This window comes from Chiloscyllium plagiosum, unplaced genomic scaffold (assembly GCF_037043375.1).
Source record: "Chiloscyllium plagiosum isolate Xiang-an unplaced genomic scaffold, Cpla_swu_hap1 HiC_scaffold_25, whole genome shotgun sequence".
Taxonomy (NCBI): Eukaryota; Metazoa; Chordata; class Chondrichthyes; order Orectolobiformes; family Hemiscylliidae; genus Chiloscyllium; species Chiloscyllium plagiosum.
This window is the reverse complement of record NW_028270163.1, coordinates 30,357,305-30,377,959: the sequence shown is the minus strand read 5'-3', so window position 1 is coordinate 30,377,959 and position 20,655 is coordinate 30,357,305. Positions and strand designations below refer to the sequence as shown.

General features: G+C 42.3%; 1 protein-coding gene and 1 long non-coding RNA gene across 3 annotated transcripts in view; one reads left to right on the top strand and one right to left on the bottom strand.

The window, feature by feature from the left end:
- The window catches only part of ntn1a (netrin 1a), a 214,240-nt gene that overhangs the window by 93,976 nt on the left and 99,609 nt on the right, over nucleotides 1-20,655 (bottom strand). For both annotated transcript variants that reach the window (XM_043714648.2, XM_043714647.2), the window contains exon 3: nucleotides 5,530-5,718. In XM_043714648.2, the coding sequence (XP_043570583.1) occupies nucleotides 5,530-5,718 (189 nt within the window). The remainder of the gene's footprint in view (nucleotides 1-5,529; nucleotides 5,719-20,655) is intronic.
- The window catches only part of LOC148145310 (uncharacterized), a 47,767-nt gene that overhangs the window by 24,920 nt on the left and 2,192 nt on the right, over nucleotides 1-20,655 (top strand). The window lies entirely within an intron of this gene.

The window sequence follows — 20,655 nt, the reverse complement described above, 5'->3', positions numbered from 1 at the left end:
AAACTTTGAAGTTGTGGCCCTACATCCAAAGCCAGAAAGCTTATATAAAGCAGGAAAAGCAATGGTTCTAATCCAAACCCTGAGAGATCCCACCACATGTGGGCTCGTATAATAGAATACAGTACAAAAAGTGGCCATTTGATCTGTTATGTTTATGCTAACTTCTGCAAGAGCAGTTCAGCTTGACCCCTTTTTCCACCATTTCCCCGTAACAGTCCAGTTTCTTTCTTCTTTATTTAATAATCCAGTGTCCTTTTGAAAGATAGGATTGATTGTCTCCACCACAGGGCTCCTAACCATCTACTGCATATAAGGAGTTATTTCTCATGCTACCTTTACCATTTACTTTTGCCATTCACCTTATCCGGGTCCTCCAGTCTCAACCCTTCTGTTGATGTCCTTCTCCCTATCTACTGTATTGAGATCCCTCAAGGTTTTGAACACGACTTTCAAGTTCTCTATCCACAATCTCTGCTGAAGAGAACAATCCAACTTCTCCAATTTATCCATGTAATCATGCATCCATGAAACCCTTCTCATAAATCTTTTCCGCAGGCTCCTTAATGTCTTCACACCCTTCCTAAACTGTACTGGCCAGGATTGGACACAATGCTCCAGATGTTGCCAAACTTATGTTTACTTCTTTCTAGCCTTAACAGAAATCTCTCCGCCCTCATCCTCTGGGTGTAGCTTCATCTTTTATTTTTGTAATGACAAGACACACAGTACTCCGCCAGTATCTTAGTCATCTTCCTGCCTTCATAAGAAATTTTCTTTTGTTATCATAACAAAGCTTTATCATTCCTTTTAATTATAATTTTACATTTATTAAACAATTCAGATTACCCTTTTATATTACCCACTCTCTGTTAATGATTCTTACACATTTTCTTCCTGCATTCTCTTTATTTGAACTTTTTTCAAATGTATTTTGTACTTGACATTTGTCATAAGTGTTATTTTTCTATTTTATTTTAATCTCTACTTCCTTGGCTATTCAAGTATTTCTGGCTTTGCAAGCCTATTTGTCTTGCTTATGGAAATATGCTTGGTTTGTAACCAAAGTAAGTCTATCTTGAAGATCTGGCATTGCTTGTTCATGTTACCAAAGATTTACTGCATAATTTAAGGGCAGAAAATACTTGAAATTGAATAAATGGCAATAAGTTGAATTGTGTTTTGAAACCATTTGTAAACACATTCATGGCAGCAGAACATTTCAATTGAATTGCAGCCTTGTAACTTACTATTCTTCAATTTTGTACAAATAATGTATAGCTTGTTTGTGGGACTTGAGCATCAATTAATTTGCCACATGGGTGTTTACACCAGATAAGGTATTAATGAGTAAATGAGCATTGATTAACAGTGAACAGGACAGGATGCTTCGTTCAGCATTCTCCTGATGGTTTCACATATTGAAATCTGCACAGCAACAATTGTATAATCACAGGCACAAATTTTGATTCAACTATCTTCTAAAGAGCGCCAGCTTACCTCAGCTGCACAGGTTAGATGGCTGCCAGCTCCCCATGGACATAAATCCAATACCTGCCTACCCATTTGTGCTAGCAATAACAGAATCCTTTATCCAACTACTACTTCCCAACCATGAACTTGTCAATAACTCATTTATTTCTGACAAAGGAGGCAATCTTAGATTTGAAAAGAAATAAAAACCCTTCTGAGATACTTTATCCAAGTTGTCATTCTTCATTTGTGAGCCAGACGCAGTGACACTAATAGGTGAACAAGTTTACATTTTAACCCCTGAGCCTTCTCTCACTCAATTCTCACATGTATTTTTTAATAGATTTTCACAGGATTGCAATAGTAAATGTTGCCTTTTGTTTCCTTTCACTATCTTGGGACATTGAGGTGAACACGTAGTTCACCTACCATAAGATCAATTCAGATAAGTTAACTTAATATACACAGAGGAATCAAAGCTAGGACTTTCTGGTCCATAGGAAATCTAGATACTGATCTGAATGAAAAATGGAAATGATAGCGTTAGATAAATAATGTATAAAGAAAGTTGATGCCATGGTTAATATCAGACTTCTGAGAGTATAGAAAACATATGTTAAAGTCAAACTAGGTGATGATGCAAGTGGAATGGGTGAAAGAATCAAGTCTTTTTTTGAAATGGTTACAAACATGGCAGTTTAAAGGTACTGGTGGCTGTTAGATGCTGCATAACATTAGTTCAAATAGGTCGTGTCAATTTAATTTACTTGACCAATTATTGGCAAGCACATGACAAGAAACAATGATGACCAAGACCTGATGGAACAATGAAATACTACAATAAATTTTAAGTTAATGAATTGTTAGGATTTCTTAGTTTGCACCTGGAAAAGTTAAACATTGTTATGATAACCATGAGTAATTAGAAATGGAAGAGGTTGGGAAACAACCCACGTAACTTATATTGTCATCATTTTACATCACTTGCTTCCAATACATACACCCACCATGCAGTGAGTTCAGCTCTCCATTAAAATGCTCCTTGATTCCTGTTAAACTTTCAAGAGAAAAATCAATTATCAAACTCAAAAGATAAACATACACAGTCTGAAAGAGCTCAGAAGGGAATTGCCCTGATTTTACTTAACTATTATACTTTAACTTATAAAGCTGTGTTTAATGATAAGTTGCTGTAAAACTTTATATTTCCTGAATTTCTGATGTTAAAAACATGTTAATATCCATTGGAATTTAAATGGAATTTATTTTGGAAGCTGAAAACTTTGACTAATGGCCTGAATTAATTGTTAATGAGGTTTCATTTAATGTTGATCTTCTGGGTTCATTACCTCAGTAAAATTAAAATTGTCATGAATGAAGTTGGTATTAAATGCAGTTAGCACCAAATCATTGTGTTCGTGGATCTGAAAATGAAGGCATTTCTAGAATTCAGTACATACATGTAAAATAGTTTCTCTGAACCATTTTTTAAAAGTTTAATTCTGGCAATTAATTGGAATGATCTGTTTTTGATGCCTTGGCTTTTGTTCTGATTCAAAGCAAAGCAAAGTCAATCTAGTGTTTCAGTCCAACTTGCTTCAATTCTCAGAAGTGTCAAACATTTTAAACATTCTTTGTGGGTGACAGAAATCCAGGAATGTTTTCAGTAACATGAGCCATAGTGTCTTTTGTGTAAAAAAAGATTAACAAATATAAACTACTGAGTTAGTAGTGCACCTGTTTGGGGCTCTCTACATAACAGTTCTCTGCAAATATGTAGCTGTCTTATTCTTTGATCTAAGGGTGGAAAAAGCAAAATTTGTCTTCCAGTTTCAAAGATATGATCCATATTTATGTACTTCTAAAATACCTTTAAGTAAAATCGAGTGTCTACTTATGCAGCAACATGCTTTGAAACTCATATCGATACCTCACGTTCCTTATAAACCTATTACATTATTGGCCGAACAATGAGATTAAGTAATGCAGTAATGTGACTTACATCGAGGTGTTTTGAATACATACTGTCTCCTTCAAATTAGGCACAATTTGGCAGGCTTGAAACCTGCTATTTATATAACTGTCTGCCTTCCTGCAAAATTGATCAATTGGCTAATGTGGGTTGTATTATTGTATTATTATTATTATCAACTTGTGTATGAGTACGTTTGTGCTCCTACCTATTCAGAAGTCTCTAAATCACTCCAACCAAATTATTTGAGGTCTGTCGATAGATCAATCTGATTGCTTTGGTTGATCACCAATAATTCTAATTCTTCCAGTCAATTCATACTATAACTTAGAATATATAATTTTATAGATTTTTAAAAACTTCCTAAAGGTTATCTGATAAGATTACTAAGAATAGTCTGATACAACCTCTTGCATGTTTTTGATTGCAATATGCAATAGAGTTGACTGCATTTTCTTCATTTAAGGTAACACAATGTACCAATAAATTAGATTTCTTTACTTTCATGTGTTTTTTTTATATGTCAAAATGTCTTTCTTAAGTCAGTTCAGACATAGTTTTATTGGATAGATTTATGTATTTGTTTTATTGATGGGTTTGGATGTTGAAATGGGTGTTGTGTACAAATTGCAGAATCTAACATATTTAGTTTGAATATACACAGTTTTATTAACATCCTCCTTTTTAGCCTAAAACTCAATCTCTCACAATGTCTTTGCATGTAAAATAATTACAACCAGTTCAATAGCTGTGCATTTTTACATTATAAAATAATCCCTAACATTAAATAAAGTTAGTAGATAAATTGATTGAAACTTTCCATTAATGTATTTGCATCTTATAATTGTAAAACTATTATTCAGCATTAATACTTTATTACAGAACTTATTAGGATAATTAGACTATTTAAGTTTAAAATGGATATATTCAATCTATGTTAAGATGATTAAGTAATTTTATGACACTCATAAGTGAATAATATTTTAATTCCAGTAGAAGTGTACCAGTAAATGTTACAGAATTCCCTATTTATCTTTAATCACTGAATTAGGAATACTTTTTCAGAACAATAACAATTTTATTCCTCCTTTGCCCAGACAAATAAAAATGTAACACTTTACGGAAAACAGAAGTTTGTCTTTAAATAACTGTGGAATTATTTAATTCTGATTCAACTATTTTCAGATTCTCTTAATGTTACAGATGCCAGTGATTCAATATCTCCCCCATTATTTAACAAAACGTGCTGCACTCTTATAAGTAAGAATGTTGAACACTAATTCAAATAATTAAACCTTAGGTAATTCACAAATGGCACAAAGTAAATAAATTCAAGTTGATTAAAGAAATGATTATTTTTGAAATGAAATTTGCATTTTAGAATTGTTCAGATTGGAGGGATTAATAATGCCTGTTGGTTGATTTAAGAAGCATAATTTCTTTGTCCATTTTGGGTTCTACATCCATTTTGGGTGTAATTACCATTTAGATCCTGACTTCATCAGAAGTGTAAAAGTAAACCTCTTCTATTCTGCCTGTCAGCATTTCTTCTAATTAAGACTATTAAATCAAGGTCAACAAGATAACGCTGAAAATCCTATGTTTATCCTTTGAAAAAAAGGGGAAAAACATACAAAAGGCAAGGCATGAGGACCCATTTCAAAGAACTAATATTGTTTTGAGAGGTGTTAGAGCAGTTTGCTAGGAGATCAGAATGCTGCATTGAACAATGTATGAGGCTCTCTTTGTGCTATGGCTGATCCTGTTGAATGTAACTGCTGTGTGTTTGCTGGTGTGCACACCTGTGCTATGCTAATGTTTTGATCTGCCAGTTCTGCTCAGTTATACGACTAAAACTAAGAATCCTTTCACACCTTTGTTCTTTTCTGTTGTCAACCTTTGTTTATTTTCCTTCTCCTGTCACATGTGTTCTAAAAGAACGTCTTCTCAAAAGCCCTCTGTGCCAAAATGATAGGCTAAAGATATTGCAAACAAGGGAGCTCCCACCAGCGGAAGCTCCACGGTGATGGCAGACAAAAGAAAAATAATCCTCTTGCCAGGTGAAAGCCAAGGCTCTTCCCACATACCTTTGCATGCCTTTCTGTGAGTGATGGGTTTGGTCATGTCACGATAGTAGCCTTCCTTGCAGTAGTGGCAGTGGCGACCTGCAGTGTTGTGACGGCAGTTTAAGCAGACTCCTCCACTCTTCCGACCAGAAAGTTTGAAGAGTTCCATGTTAAAACGGCACCGCCGTGCATGCAGGTTACAGTTGCAAGCTACAAATGAAAATAAGATAAAAATTCAGTTAATCCATTTCCAAATAATTGCACAATTACTCTCTACCCTTATTCCATGCTCCTCAGTGAAGTGCCATTCCATTCACAATATGACTCATGTACTGTACTAAACATTTGACAGGGCACTCATAATCATGAAATAAAACAAAAAGCTGAGGATCAATGAAATCATAAAAGATTCAATGTTACAACTAAAAGATTGATGAGGGCAGAGCAGTAGACATTGTTTAATTTGACTTTAGTAAAGCTTTTGACAAGGGTCCACATGGTCGACTAATATGTAAAGTTAGATCACACATGAGATTCAGGTAGAGCTTGCCAATAGGTCATATAATTGACTTGACAGTAAGAGACAGAGAATGGTGGTGGAGGGTTGTGTTTTGGACTGGAGGCCTGTGACCACTGGTTCCATAGGGATCAGTACTGGGTTCACTTTTGTTTTTCATTTATATAAACGATTTGAATGAGAACATAGGAAGAATTGTTAGTAAGTTTGCAGATGACACCAAAATTGTCAGTAATAGTGGACAGTGAACAAAGTTACTTAAGAAATCTTGGTCAGTTGGGTCAATGGGCTGAGGAGTGACAGATGGAGTTTAATCTGGATAAATGTGAGATATTGCATTTTGGTAAAACAAACAAGGACAGGACTTATACAGTTAGAGTGTAGTGTTGTAGAACAGAGAGAACTAGGGGTTCAGTCGTGTAATTCTTTGAAATTTGCATCTCATGTAGACAGGGTGGTTAAAAAAGAGTTTAGTCTGCATGCCTTCGTTGCTCAGACCATTGAATATAGGAATTTGGATGTCATGTTGAGGTTGTACAGGATGTTGGTGAGACCTCTTCTGGAGTACTGTGTACAGTTATGGTCACCCTGCTTTTGGAAAGACATTATTAAAGTCAAGACAGTTCAGCAAGGATTCACCAGGATGTTGCCATGATTGGAAGATTTGAGTCACAGGGAGAGGCTGGATAGGCTGGGACTTTTTTCACTCGAGTGTAGGAGGTTGAGGGGCATTCTTAGAGTCTTTCCCCTAGGGTGGGGGAATTCAAAACTAGGGTGCTTACCTTTAAGATGGGAAGAGAAAAACTTTAAAAAGGATATCAGGAGCAATGTTTTCCACAGAGAGTGGTTCACATGTGAAATGAACTGCCAGAGGACGTGATGGGTGCAGGTACAGTCACAATGTCTAAAATACATTTGGACAGGTATATGAATAAGAAAGAGTTGGAGGGACAAGGCCAAAATGCAGCAAGTGGAATTAGTTTAGTTTGGGAATATGATTGGCGTGGACTAGTTGGACCAAAAGGTCTGTTACCTTGCTGTATGACTGACTCTATGATCCTGTAACATTTAATAAGATGCAATTAAACTCATATTTCTAGATGGATAACTGTACTAATACCATATTATTCAGTTTCCATATCGCTCTAGGTTTATGCTCGGGTTCTAGGATCCTTGTCCTTTATTCATATTCTTCATGCTCCTTTTACAATAATAGGTTTGTCCTTTGTGAATCTGAAGCAGCGCATTTTCTGGAATGAACTTGGCAGACAGAACTCTCAGGACTAGAATCTTAAGAAAAGTAATTTCCCTGTCCATGGGTTTCATGAAAGTAAGATACCAGTCTAGACAGTCTCAACGTAGTCCGGGGCGAAAACAGAAGGGAGTATTTCTCTGCACACATCTAAACTTCAAACGATCATTTTATTGACCATGCCAAGTAACCTTTGAAGTAATAGACTTCTCACTAGTGGAGAAATTGTCGTATTTCTCACTGGGCTTATTTGACCAGGAGGCAAGCTCTGAAGCCATACCCTTTCCATGACTAGGACTACTCACTTCCATCTTTGTAACATTGCCCATGTCCACTTATAGCACCACCAAGAATGAATAATTTTCTGTCTGATACCTCCATATTGTAGGGATAACTCCAAACCTACCACCCATCCGATACCTGGTGTTTAAACAACATAATTAGTGAATGACCGCAATTATTTGCCCAGTATTTCATGGAAACACATTTAGAATCAGATGAACCCTCCTTGTCCTGTGGTGTCTGAGCAGGAAGATTGCCATTTTCTTCATCCTGAAACCTTTATTCATAACTTACAGTCTTGATTATTCTAGTGCATTTCTATCAGGTCTTCTGTCTTCCATCATATGTAACTTTGAGCTTCCCATATCTAGGTCATCATCATTTTAACTCATCACCTCGGAGTTCACTACTTTACATTATCGGTAACAAGTTGATTTTAAAACTCATGTCCTTGTTTTCAAATCCATGTATTTAATATAGTTAAAACATAGAACATAGAAAAGTACAACACAGACAGGTCCTTAGGCCCACGATGTTGTGCCAAGGATTAATCCTAATGCAAATTAAAACCTACGCACCCCTCAATTCACTGCTAGCCACATACATGTCCAGCAGTCACTTAAATGTCCCTAATGACTCTCCTTCCACCACCACCGCTGGCAACGCATTCCATTCATTCACAACTCTGCATAGAAAACCTACCTCTGATGTACCCGCTATACCTTTCCCCTAACGTCTTAAAAAATGACCCCTCGTACCCATCAATCCTGCCCTGGGGAAAAGTCTGGCTATTGACTCTATCCATGCCCCTCATTATCTTGTACACCTCGATCAGGTCACCTTTTTTCCTTCTTCTCTCCAGAGAGAAAAGTACGAGCTGAGTCAACCTCTCTACATAAGGCCAGCCGTCCAGTCCAGTCAGCAGCCTGGTAAACCTTCTTTGCACCCTCTCCAAAGCCTCTGTATCATCCCTATAGTAGGGAGACCAGAACTGGACACAATATTCCAAGTGTGGTCTCACCAGGGCCTTGTAGAGCTGTAGCAAAATCTCATGGCTCTTAAACTCGATCCCCCCCTTAATGAAAGCGAAAACACTATATGCTTTCTTAACAGCCTTATCCACTTGGGTGGCAACTTTAAGGAATCTATGTATTTGAATACCAAGATCCCTCTGTTCCTCCACACTGCCAAGAATCCTGTCTTTAATCCTATATTCAGCATTTGAGTTTGACCTTCCAAAATGCATCACTTTGCATTTATCCAGGTTGAACTCCATCTGCCATTTCTCAGCCCAGCTCTGCATCCTGTCATGCTGCAGCCTGCAATAGCCCTCAATACTATCAATGGCACCTCCAACCTTTGTGGCATCTGCAAATTTACTAACCCATCCCTCAACCCCCTCATCCAAGTCATTTATAAAAATTACAAACAGCAGAGGCCCAAAAACAGAGCCCTGCGGGACCCCACTGAGCACTGACCTCCAGGCAGAATACTTTCCATCTATAACCACTCACTGCCTTCTGTCAGCCAACTAATTCTGCATCCAGATAGCCGAATCTCCCTGTATCCCATAATTCCTGACTTTATGAATGACCGACCATGGGGAACCTTATCAAATGCCTTGCTGAAGTCCATATACACCACATCCGCTGCTTGATCTTTGTAGTCCTGTCTTGTCACCTCCTCAAAGAACTCAATAAGATTTATGAGGCATGACCTGCCCCTCACAAAGCCTGCTGGCTGCCTTTAATCATACTATGCTTTTCCAAATAGTCATAACTCCTATCCCTCAGAATTCTTTCCAAAACTTTGCTAACCACAAGGTAAGACTGATTGGTCTGTAATTGCCAGGGATTTCCCTATTACCCTTCTTGAAAAGAGGAATAACATTCACTGCCTTCCAATCCTCTGGTACGTGGAGAATGAGGAGGCAAAGATCTTCGCCAGTGGCTTAGCAACCTCCTTTCTCACTTCCTGGAGCAGCCTAGGATAAATGTGGTCTGGCCCTGGGGATTTATCAATCTTAATGTTTACCAATATTTCCAGCACATCAACTTCATCAATCTTGATCTGTTCAAGCCTGTATCCCAGCTCCTCAAAGTTCTCATTCACAACAAGGTCCCTTGAAAACTGAAGCAAAAAACTCATTTAGAGCTTCCCCTATCTGCTCAGACTCCACGCACAAGTTCCCTACGCTATCCTGATCGGCCCTACCTTCTCCCTAATCATTCTCTTATTTCTCACGTATGAGTAAAGTGCCTTTGGGTTCTCCCTAATCCTTCTTGCCAAGCCTTTTTCATGCTCTCTCCTGGCTCTCCTCAGTCCATTTCTGAACTCCTTTCTAGCAAGCCTGCCTTCCTTTTGATGAGAAGCTCCTCTGTTCTCGTCATCTAAGGTTCCTTAATTTTATTCCTTCTTACATGTCCCAGAGAAACAAATTCATGCACCGCTCACAACAACTGCTCCTTATACAGTCTCCACATGTCTGCTGTGCTGTTTCTGTGGAACAATTGCTCCCAGTCTGTACTTCCCAACTCTTGTCTGATAGCGGCATAATTTCCTTTACCCCAATTAAATATCTTCCCTTGGTAACTGTTCCTTTCCCTCTCCACGGCTATGGTAAATGTGAGGCAGTTGTGATCACTGTCACCAAAGTGTTCTCCCACCGCGAGATCTGACACCTATCCTGGCTCATTGCCGGGCACCAAATCCAAAATGGCCTCTCCCCTCGTCAGCCTGTTGATGTACTAAGTAAGGAAACCCTCAAGTCATTTTTACATCCAGGTTCATCCTGCCACTCAATCTCCAATGACTCCAATATTTCTGTTCCCAGCTTCCAGTCCTAATACCCTTCAAAATCTTTGCACTCCTATTGTAGTCTCTTTCCTGTTTCTGATTTTTGCTACTCCACTACTGATGGCACTACTGATGGCCATGCCTTCGGCTGTCCAAGCCCTAAGCTCTGGAATTTGGCCCCTAAATTTCATTATCTCTCTAATTTCATTCTCTTCCTTTCAGATATTCCTTCAAACTTACCTCTTTAACCAAGTTTTTGTTTACGTCTTCCAGAAGCTTCTTATGTGGCCTGGTGTCAAATTGTTTTGATAATGATGCTGTGAAATGCCTTGATATATTTTGCTATGTTAAAGGTGCTATATAAATCAAAGTTGTTTTTGTCTCCACAATTTGAGGTATCCTGACTATCTAAGTAATTATTATTTACTGTAATTATCTAAGTTATTAATCCCTAGTTACAGTGGACAGACTGTAAATTTCTTATAAGTGCTGGTACCAAAATGGGAATGACAATGTCAAAATGTTTCTAGCAGTTGTTGTTTCTCTATGTTGACTACTGGATGCACTTGCAATGGGATGTAATTTTTATTTGATTACCAAATTATCTGGTGATGGCCGATGGTGCATGATAGAGAAGGAAAGATGAGGAAGCAAGTTAATTCAATAAATAATTTAACCCTTTAATACGAGACTTCTGTTTCAAAAACCACCAGATTGATTGGAACAAGCAAAAACTTGTGTTCCAAAAGCTTCAGTTCTCAGGAAATACCTTTGTGATTCATGAGCAAGGCTAAATGATACGATTCTGCATTGTTGAATGTTATTCTACCTGTCATTAAAGTTGCTGAAGCTGCAACAGACCAAACAAATATCTAGACACACTGGTTCTTGTGTGACAGGTATCAGTGAAAATGGCAGTTTTGAATTTTCTGTTACGTCTAATATTTCAGGTCGACGGGTTAGGGTAGAAACAAAGTTCTCAACCTGCATCTAGTGCATCAAAAAACTCCCATCTTCAAGTGAGAACTGGGCCTGGAGCTTAAATTCAGTAATGACTGAAGCAGTGTCTACAAAAAGCAGACTGTCAAGATTAGATTAGATTACTTACAGTGTGGAAACAGGCCCTTCGGCCCAACAAGTCCACACCGCCCCGCTGAAGCGCAACCCACCCATACCCCTACATTTACCCCTTACCTAACACTACAGGCAATTTAGCATGACCAATTCACCTGACCTGCACATCTTTGGACTGTGGGAGGAAACCGGAGCACCCGGAGGAAACCCACGCAGACACGGGGAGAACGTGCAAACTCCACACAGTCAGTCGCCTGAGGCGGGAAATGAACCCGGGTCTCTGGCGCTGTGAGGCAGCAGTTCTAACCACTGTGCCACCATGCTGCCCACATTTGAATGACGCAACAGAAGGCATTTTTGACTCACATCACCCAAAATACTTCTGAAAAATTTAAGAATTTGGTTTCCTCAGAGTATGCTTTATGTTGGAAGATCTTAACCAGCAACCAGCCAGAAGCTCAACAAGAAGTAATAAAAGATACACGATAGAACAAAATGAATTGGGAACCATCAAGGTAAATTATTCTTTTAAAGGACTATCAGTAATAGAAAGAAGGGAAACTGAGTGAGTACTTTACAAGTTTTTACAAGTATACTCTATGGTTCAGAAGGCTGAATAAAGCAGCTTTGACTTAAGAAGATACCATATCAAACATACTAAATCAATAGGAAATCTACACTGCACTTAATGCAGGTTTTGTAAAAGCCATTGCCATTGCCGTGTCTTTGTCTTTTCCAGTCATTTCCTAATGATGTTGTCAATGGTAAATGTTCCCAGAACTATCTTGTATGAGGCCCTTTCCTGCAAGTCTGCTGTCTCTACATGTCAAGCATGTTTTCTAAATCATGCAGTGGCAGAATTTCATGTGTGGGCAGATTTCAGATAAGACAACAGATAAGATGCTTGAATTGCAGGCAACACAAAACTCCTTCAATGGCATGAAGAATTCAAAAAAGGAAATTTTAAAAATATTCCTCACACCTGTTTACAATCTTTGAAAGGAAGTACAAAAAAAAGTGGTTTCAGCATTAATACATAGCTCAAGGATCCAAAATGAACTGGCAGAAATAGCAGTAACTACTGTACACAGAAACACAGATAGGGATCAAAAGTATCAATGGAAATTACTACAGATTGGATTACTATATTTCAGATACTATTCAATAACTAAATCAGAATAAGTTATCAGCACTTGAATCTACATGTGACTATAATGCAAAATAATCACATCTATTTTCATCTTTTCTGCTTTGAAATTTTAACGTGAAATCTTGTTATTGGCTTATTTGATGTGTAATTCAAAACCATCCAACAGATTTGCTTAATGTAACTGATATAAAATATCCTGGGTGTTATAATGTTTTTCTCCCCATTTTCCTCCGGGATTCTCTCGCTGCAATAGAAAAGCCTAGACGTAAGGCAGAATATTAGTTGTGCATCTCACAACTCCCTTTAATACCATGGAGGATGTACACCTGACTGGTAATACTGCTTTGGTTCAGTTGGCTAGATGGTTGGGTTGTAAAGCAGTATGATACTGACAGTGGGTTCAATTCCAGCAGTAGCTGAGTTTACCTTGAAGGACTCTCCTCTCAACCTCTTTCATTGCCTGGAGTATAGTGGCCTTCAAGATTAAATCACCACCAGTTGTATCTCTCTGAGAGAGCAGTCCAATGGTCTGGTAAGACCATGTGATATAAAAATACTCCCTCATTCAGTTATTCTTGAATAGTAAGGCCTTCAATCAACAGCATTTTCTAAATAGATTAGAAATTTCTCATATGACAATTGTCATATATCTGGACTATGCATGTTTACTCCATACCATGAGTCTCACATATTGTGCAAACTTACATAAATTAATCCAAAATCTAGTTGAAGCATGATATCTTTTTGAGGATTAGATCAATATGGAATCTTAAATTTTTTGGCTAAGTATGAGTTGTGTCGAGTTTGGTAATGTGAAACTTGTCTCGATGCTGGACAAGTTTTTTCACTGTATCTTACCACATTCCCCATTTCAACCTGTAGAATCCCTACATGTAGAAGCAGGCTATTCGGCCCCCATTGAGTCCGCATTGATCCACTGAAGAGCAACCAACCCCCCTACCCTATCTCTGTAGCCCTGCATTCCCCATGGCTATTCCATCTACCCTGCACATCCCTGAACACTATTAGCAATTTAGCATGGCCAATCCACCTAACCTGCACATTTTTGAGATTAGATTCCCTATAGTATGGAAACAGGCCCTTCGGCCCAACAAGTCCACACCAACCCTCCGAAGAGTAACCCACCAGACCTATTCCCCTTACCTAAATTTACCCCTGACTAATACACCTAACACTATGGGCAATTTAGCATGGGCAATTTAGCATGGCCAATTCACTGGACCTGCACATTTTTGGATAGTGGGAGGAAACCGGAGCACCCAGAGGACATGGGGAGAATGTGCAAACTCCACAAAGGCAGTCCCCGGGGTGGAAATCAGACCCGGGTTCCTGGCGCTGTGAGACAGCAATGCTAACCACTGAGCCACCGTGCCACCCCAATCTTTGGACTGTGCAAGGAAACTGGAGCACTCGGTGGAAACCCACGCAGACAAAGGGAGAGTATGCAAACTTCACAAAGTCTGAGGCTGGAATTGAACCCAGGTCTCTGGTGCTGTGAGACACATTTTTTTACTTTTTTTATTCCTGCACTACCACCTAACAGCGGTAGGTGTTTTCCTCACACACATGTTGTGTGTGTGTGCGGGTGTGCAACACAGTGGAAGACAACAGATGTATAAAACTTTATTCAATTTCCACCACCAGGAAGAAAGGAACACCCGCGTGGCCAGTGACAAGCAGTTGCCTTCTCAACAAAGGGCAATGCTGTGTGATCAAAAAGGTGAAGGGGAGGGCAGGGATTAAATCAAAATAGAGTTGGAGGAGGAAATAAAACACTCCACTCCACGCAGTTCCCACCTCTCCCTGAACAGCTCAGGGATGTTGGTGGACATTGCATGCTCCTTCTCCAGGGACACCTGGGCCCCGCCCCTCCAATCACCACCAGGACAGAACCCCACTGGTCCTCACCTATCACCCCACCAACCTCCATATATATCGTATCATCCGTCATCATTCCCGCCACCTCTAAACGGACCCCACCACCAGGGATATATTTCCATCCCCTCCCCTATCAGCATTCCAAAAAGACCACTCCCTCCGGGACTCCCTCATCAGGTTCACACCCCCCACCAACCCAACCTCCACTCCCGGCACATTCCCCTGCAACTGCAAGAAATGCAAAACTTGCGCCCACACCTCCCCCCTTACTTCCCTCCAAGGCCCCAAGGGATCCTTCCATATCCGCCACAAATTCATCTGCACCTCCACACACATCATTTACTGCATCCTCTGCACCCGATGTGGCCTCCTCTATATTGGGGAGACAGGCCGCCTACTTGCGAAACGTTTCAGAGAACACCTCTGGGACACCTGGACCAACCAACCCAACCACCCCATGGCTCAACACTTCAACTCCCCCTCCCACTCCACCAAGGACATGCAGGTCCTTGGACTCTTCCATCACCAGACCATAGCAACACGATGGCTGGAGGAAGCGCACCTCATCTTCCGCCTAGGAACCCTCCAACCACAAAGGATGAACTCAGATTTCTCCAGTTTCCTCATTTCCCCTCCCCCCACCTTGTCTCAGTCCCAACCCTCGAACTCAGCACCACCTTCCTAACCTGCAATCTCCTTCCTGACCTCTCCGCCCCCACCCCCACTCCGGCCTATCACCCTCACCTTAACCTCCTTCCACCTATCGCATTTCCAACGCCCCTCCCCCAAGTCCCTCCTCCCTACCTTTTATCTTAGCCTACTTAGCACACTTTCCTCATTCCTGAAGAAGGGCTTATGCCCGAAACGTCAATTCTCCTGCTCCTTGGATGCTGCCTGATCTGCTGCGCTTTTCCAGCAACACATTTTTCAGCTCTGATCTCCAGCATCTGCAGTCCTCACTTTCTCCTCGGTCATTGCTGGCCAAATGGCAAGTATCATATCATATTTCTGCCCCATCTTCCCAATGTACCATTCCCAGAAGAAATCATCATTCATCAGGTATCCGCCATAAGGCCAGCATCCCTTATGGCCATGGCATTGTCAAGAGTCTGCCGTGTACCTGGAGGAGCTCTGGCATTTGTCTGCTCATGACTGGTGACTGGAAGGCAAGTTGGCATTATAATTGACTATAGAAGGCCCCAGATGCCCTGTTTGTTGGGTGGTCAGACAGAAGAGATTGCACCACTGTCTGATATTGGCCTGGTTAGGCATTGCCACCTGGATCAGCGTCCTGTCCAAGGTTTAAGAGACCGGTTAGCAGTGTTGAAAGAAGTTCAATGTCCTTTTCCATGCTGCCCGAGCAAGTGCTTTTCCCTGTTCCCAGCTACCTCACGCTTACTCTAACTCTGCTACTGCATTCACCTGGCAATAAAGCTACTTCTCTGACACCCTCAGTGTTGCATGCATCATTTTCCTTTATTCACTTCCCTTTTAACTCCCATCCTGCTACACTATTAATCCAGCATCATCTCACGCCACCTCCTCACTCCCTTGAAAGAGCTCCACACCCTTCTCCCTACATTCACCAGCATTAACAGCTGCACCAGCTACCTGTATCTTATCAGTTTGCCCATTTTATGTCCTTGCATGAGAAGACATCGCACAAAAGGGTGGAATGAAGGTGAGCCAGTGAGGTGTTCCGGATCTCAGAGTCCTTGGCTCCACGAGGATAGACACTTGCCGTGGCTAGAGTATGATCCAATTTCTGAAGGACAAAGGCGCATATCCACCTGCAAAGATACTCGGACTGGATACCTTTCCATGGCCAGTGTCTTAGGACTGGTATGGGAAATTGCTTTTGACTAATACTCTGCACACCCCAATTCACAGATGCCTTCACTCCAAATGGCGACGGAGTCCACTCCATCCATTTCCCTTCCTCTTTTTCTCTCTTTCTTTCTTCTCTTGTATACTTTTCTTCTTTCTCTTTTCTTTCTTCTCCGGGTCACAGACTCCGAAACCTGGACTCAGCACAAACCTTGCATAACGATCTTCCAGCCTGATGTGGTGACCACCTGGCCCGGCGTGACGGACTCTCGGCTCGGCGTGACGGACTCTCGGCCCGGCATGACAGACTCTCGGCCCGGTGTGACGGACTCTCGGCTCAGTGTGACAGACTCTCGGCCCGGCGTGACGGACTCTCGGCCCGGCGTGACGGACTCTCGGCTCGGCGTGACGGACTCTCGGCCCGGCGTGACGGACTCTCGGCCCGGCGTGACAGACTCTCGGCCCGGCGTGACAGACTCTCGGCCCGGCGTGACGGACTCTCGGCCCGGCGTGACGGACTCTCGGCCCGGCGTGACGGACTCTCGGCCCGGCGTGACGGACTCTCGGCTCAGTGTGACAGACTCTCGGCCCGGCGTGACGGACTCTCGGCCCGGCGTGACGGACTCTCGGCTCGGCGTGACGGACTCTCGGCCCGGCGTGACGGACTCTCGGCCCGGCGTGACAGACTCTCGGCCCGGCGTGACAGACTCTCGGCCCGGCGTGACGGACTCTCGGCCCGGCGTGACGGACTCTCGGCCCGGCGTGACGGACTCTCGGCCCGGCGTGACGGACTCTCGGCTCAGTGTGACAGACTCTCGGCCCGGCGTGACGGACTCTCGGCCCGGCGTGACGGACTCTCGGCTCAGTGTGACAGACTCTCGGCCCGGCGTGACGGACTCTCGGCTCAGTGTGACGGACTCTCGGCTCGGCGTGACGGACTCTCGGCCCGGCGTGACAGACTCTCGGCCCGGCGTGACGGACTCTCGGCTCAGTGTGACGGACTCTCGGCCCGGCGTGATGGACTCTCGGCCCGGCGTGACAGACTCTCGGCTCAGTGTGACGGACTCTCGGCCCGGCGTGACGGACTCTCGGCCCGGCGTGACGGACTCTCAGCCCGGCGTGACGGACTCTCGGCCCGGCGTGACGTACTCTCGGCCCGGCGTGACAGACTCTCGGCTCAGTGTGACGGACTCTCGGCCCGCCGTGATGGATTCTCGGCCCGGCGTGATGGACTCTCGGCCTGGCGTGACAGACTCTTGGCTCGGTGTGATGGACTCTCGGCTCCACGTGACAAAGTCGCGGCCTCTTGTGGCGGATGCTCGGCCCGGTGTGATGAACTCTCGATGGCGTGACAGACTCTCGGCTCGGCTTGACGAACTCTCGGATGGTGACAGACTCTCGATCGGGTGTGATAGACTCTTGGCCTGGCATGATGGATTCTTGGCCTGACATGATGCACTCTTGGCCCTGCATGATGGAACCTTGGCCTGGTGTGATAGACTCTCGGCTCAGCATGACAGACTCTCAGCCCGTTGTGATGGACTCTTGGCTCAGTGTGATAGACTCTTGGCCTGGCATGATGGACGAGCGGCCCGATGTGAGGCACCCTAGGCCCCGGTGTGACAGACCCTCAGCTCGGTGTAATGGACTATCGGTTCGATGTGATGGACTCTTGGCCCGTTGTGATAGTCTCACGGTCCAGTGTGATGGACTCTCGGCCCAGTGTGATGGACTGTCAGCTTGGCATGATGGACTTGCATCCTGATGTGCTGATCTCTCAGCCCGGTGTGATAGACTCTTGGCCTGGTGTGACAGACTCTCGACTCTGGTTTGACAGACTCTCAGCCCATGTAATGGACTATAGGCTCGATATGACGGACTCTTGGCCCAGTGTGCTGGACTCTCGGCCCGGTGTGATGGTCTCTCGGCCTGGTGTAACAGACTTTCGGCATGATGTGGCAGTCTCTTGGCCCAGTGTGACCTCACCATGGACTTCCAGTCTCAAGGTAATTCATCAAAGTGTGGTCCCTCCATAAGCGCTTAAGAAAGTCTGAAATGTTTGAATTTTCAGCTATATTTCTTTATTTTCTACATAAAACTCAGAAGATGTGACTGTACAATATTCACTGCATTGTTTAGCTTTTAAATTTGTTCTTCCTTTCTATCTCATTTTTAAGATTCTGTAACTAGGTACTTGAACTAAGATGGCACTTTGTGTGGCGACATTATACATGTTTCACTGTACTCCTCTACATTTGTATTTGAGCATATGTGACAAAAAAATCAAATCAAGTCATGCAATTGTGTGGCGTTCACTGTCCAAAGACTTCCATGTCTGTCCAATTACTAGCTGCAGATGCATTGAGTTGGTGGGAACACCTTTGTCTCATTGTACAGATGGTAGCCTGACTTTTTTTCACTGATGTAGGAAAAGGTGTATACGCTCTAGACAGCTGTGTAGATAGCCATCTGCCTGGTTGGCTGATTGCATAATTGCCAGTGCAATGCGTGGCAGAGCAAAGCTGAAATATTGAAGACATGTCAGTAGTCACCAGGTGCAAGTGAGATGTCTTTGTGGGCAATCTGTTCCTCACCATGGACTGGGCTCTCTCCTTATGTAACTACTGGGCCCTCTCCCTATGTAACTACGATACCAATGTAACAGTGCACCACTGCTTGCCACTGTGCCCTGCATCACAAGTGTGGGATTGCAGACCACAATGCCACGGCATGCATAGATGGCAGGTAATGACTCTCCGAAAGGCGGGTGCCTATTGCATGTGGTTAAAGGTTCTGTGTGCCTGGTGTTTGAGGACCATACCCTCCTCTATCATTTGGCAATAGGTCATTTGGAACAAGCAGTGAGCTGAACCTACCAGATATCCTCTCAGATTTCCATATCGAGTTTTCCTGAAGGCTAGTTTGTGTGATGCATTTGGTAAGATTGTAACTCGTGATGAGATGGACTGTTAGTAAGCCGTTTAACAAGCAATAAAGAAGGGTAACTGTGAATACATTATTCCCTAGCAGAGTCCCACCACCCACATGAATAAATTGAGAAGGTTACTGCAAGATATTGACATTGAGACAAGCACCCCAATCGATTCTGCTGTTGTGCATAAGATTCTGCCTAAGTCCTTTTTTGGAAATAAATATTTCCATAAACATAAAATTAATTTAGAAAAGTTTAGAAGTCTTTTGCAGTGATTTTGTTTTATTAAGAACAATATGGTCTCTGTCACTCAAGTGTTCTTGTGTTTATACAGCAGATTGTTCAACAGAAACAAAGCTGGCAACATGGAGAAAAATTCTGTTTTAGGACAGTCATAATTATATGACCATCACACCAACGTGTATTTTTCCCAGCAGGTCTCATTTTTAGAGTCTGTTTAAAGCATCCTTGCAATAATTACAACAGTTTAGGTCTCATCAAAACAGACATGTTTCTTATTCCATATTTTCTCTTAGACAGCAAAAGGCCATTGTTCTGAATTTTAAATAGTTTGATGGGTTTCAGCCAAGCAGTTTTTACTGTTTGCTTGGAGTTGCAACTCTCCCATCTAGAAGAGAGCTTTGCTCATGTTTACTGTGTGGATGCCAGCACCTGCCCTGTCTCAACAATTAAGTTAACTGAAAGCTTGTTTAAATTGCTTCTATCTTGGTGTCAGTGGGTGGACGTTGTGTCAGATGCTAAGGGTTATGTCTCATGCAGCCAGCAGCAACCCCAAGTGATTTTTCTGGAAGATTGGCACTCATGGAACCCCAGTGAAATACATCCTTCATAATGCATCTAAGAACAAGATAAAGGCAGTAACAGCTTTTATATAGCAACTTTACAGAAAATAAATCCCAGGAACTTCACAAAGACTTAAAGAGCATTTGATGATAAACCAATGGAGGAGGGATTGGGGTAAACTAGGAGATAGAGAAGCCCCATAGGCAATTTGTAAACTTCAAATTGGAGTTACACTTTATTCAGTGTCAAACTCTTGTGAATGATACAATATCTGAAAAGATCTGACTTCATTTGTCCAGACTCTTGACTTATATTGTGGCTTTATTGCTGAGGTGAAATAAACTGTGGTGGCAGTGATGCTGAAGATGTAGTGTGATTGCACCTATAAAATTTGTGTCTCCTGGACTAGAATCATTTGCTTCTTATTTGTCAACTTTCTCCTCTTTACCAGTCTCCTGAAAATGCTGGGTGCCCTCAAACAAGTCTGTGCATTATCATGAAAATGGCCAAGTCATTCAACTATGGAGAAATCGGAATTAATCCCAAACGTCTTTCCACCTGGTGGTTTCATGTGCACAGCTAGCTGGATAGCAATTAGAAGCAAAACCTAAACT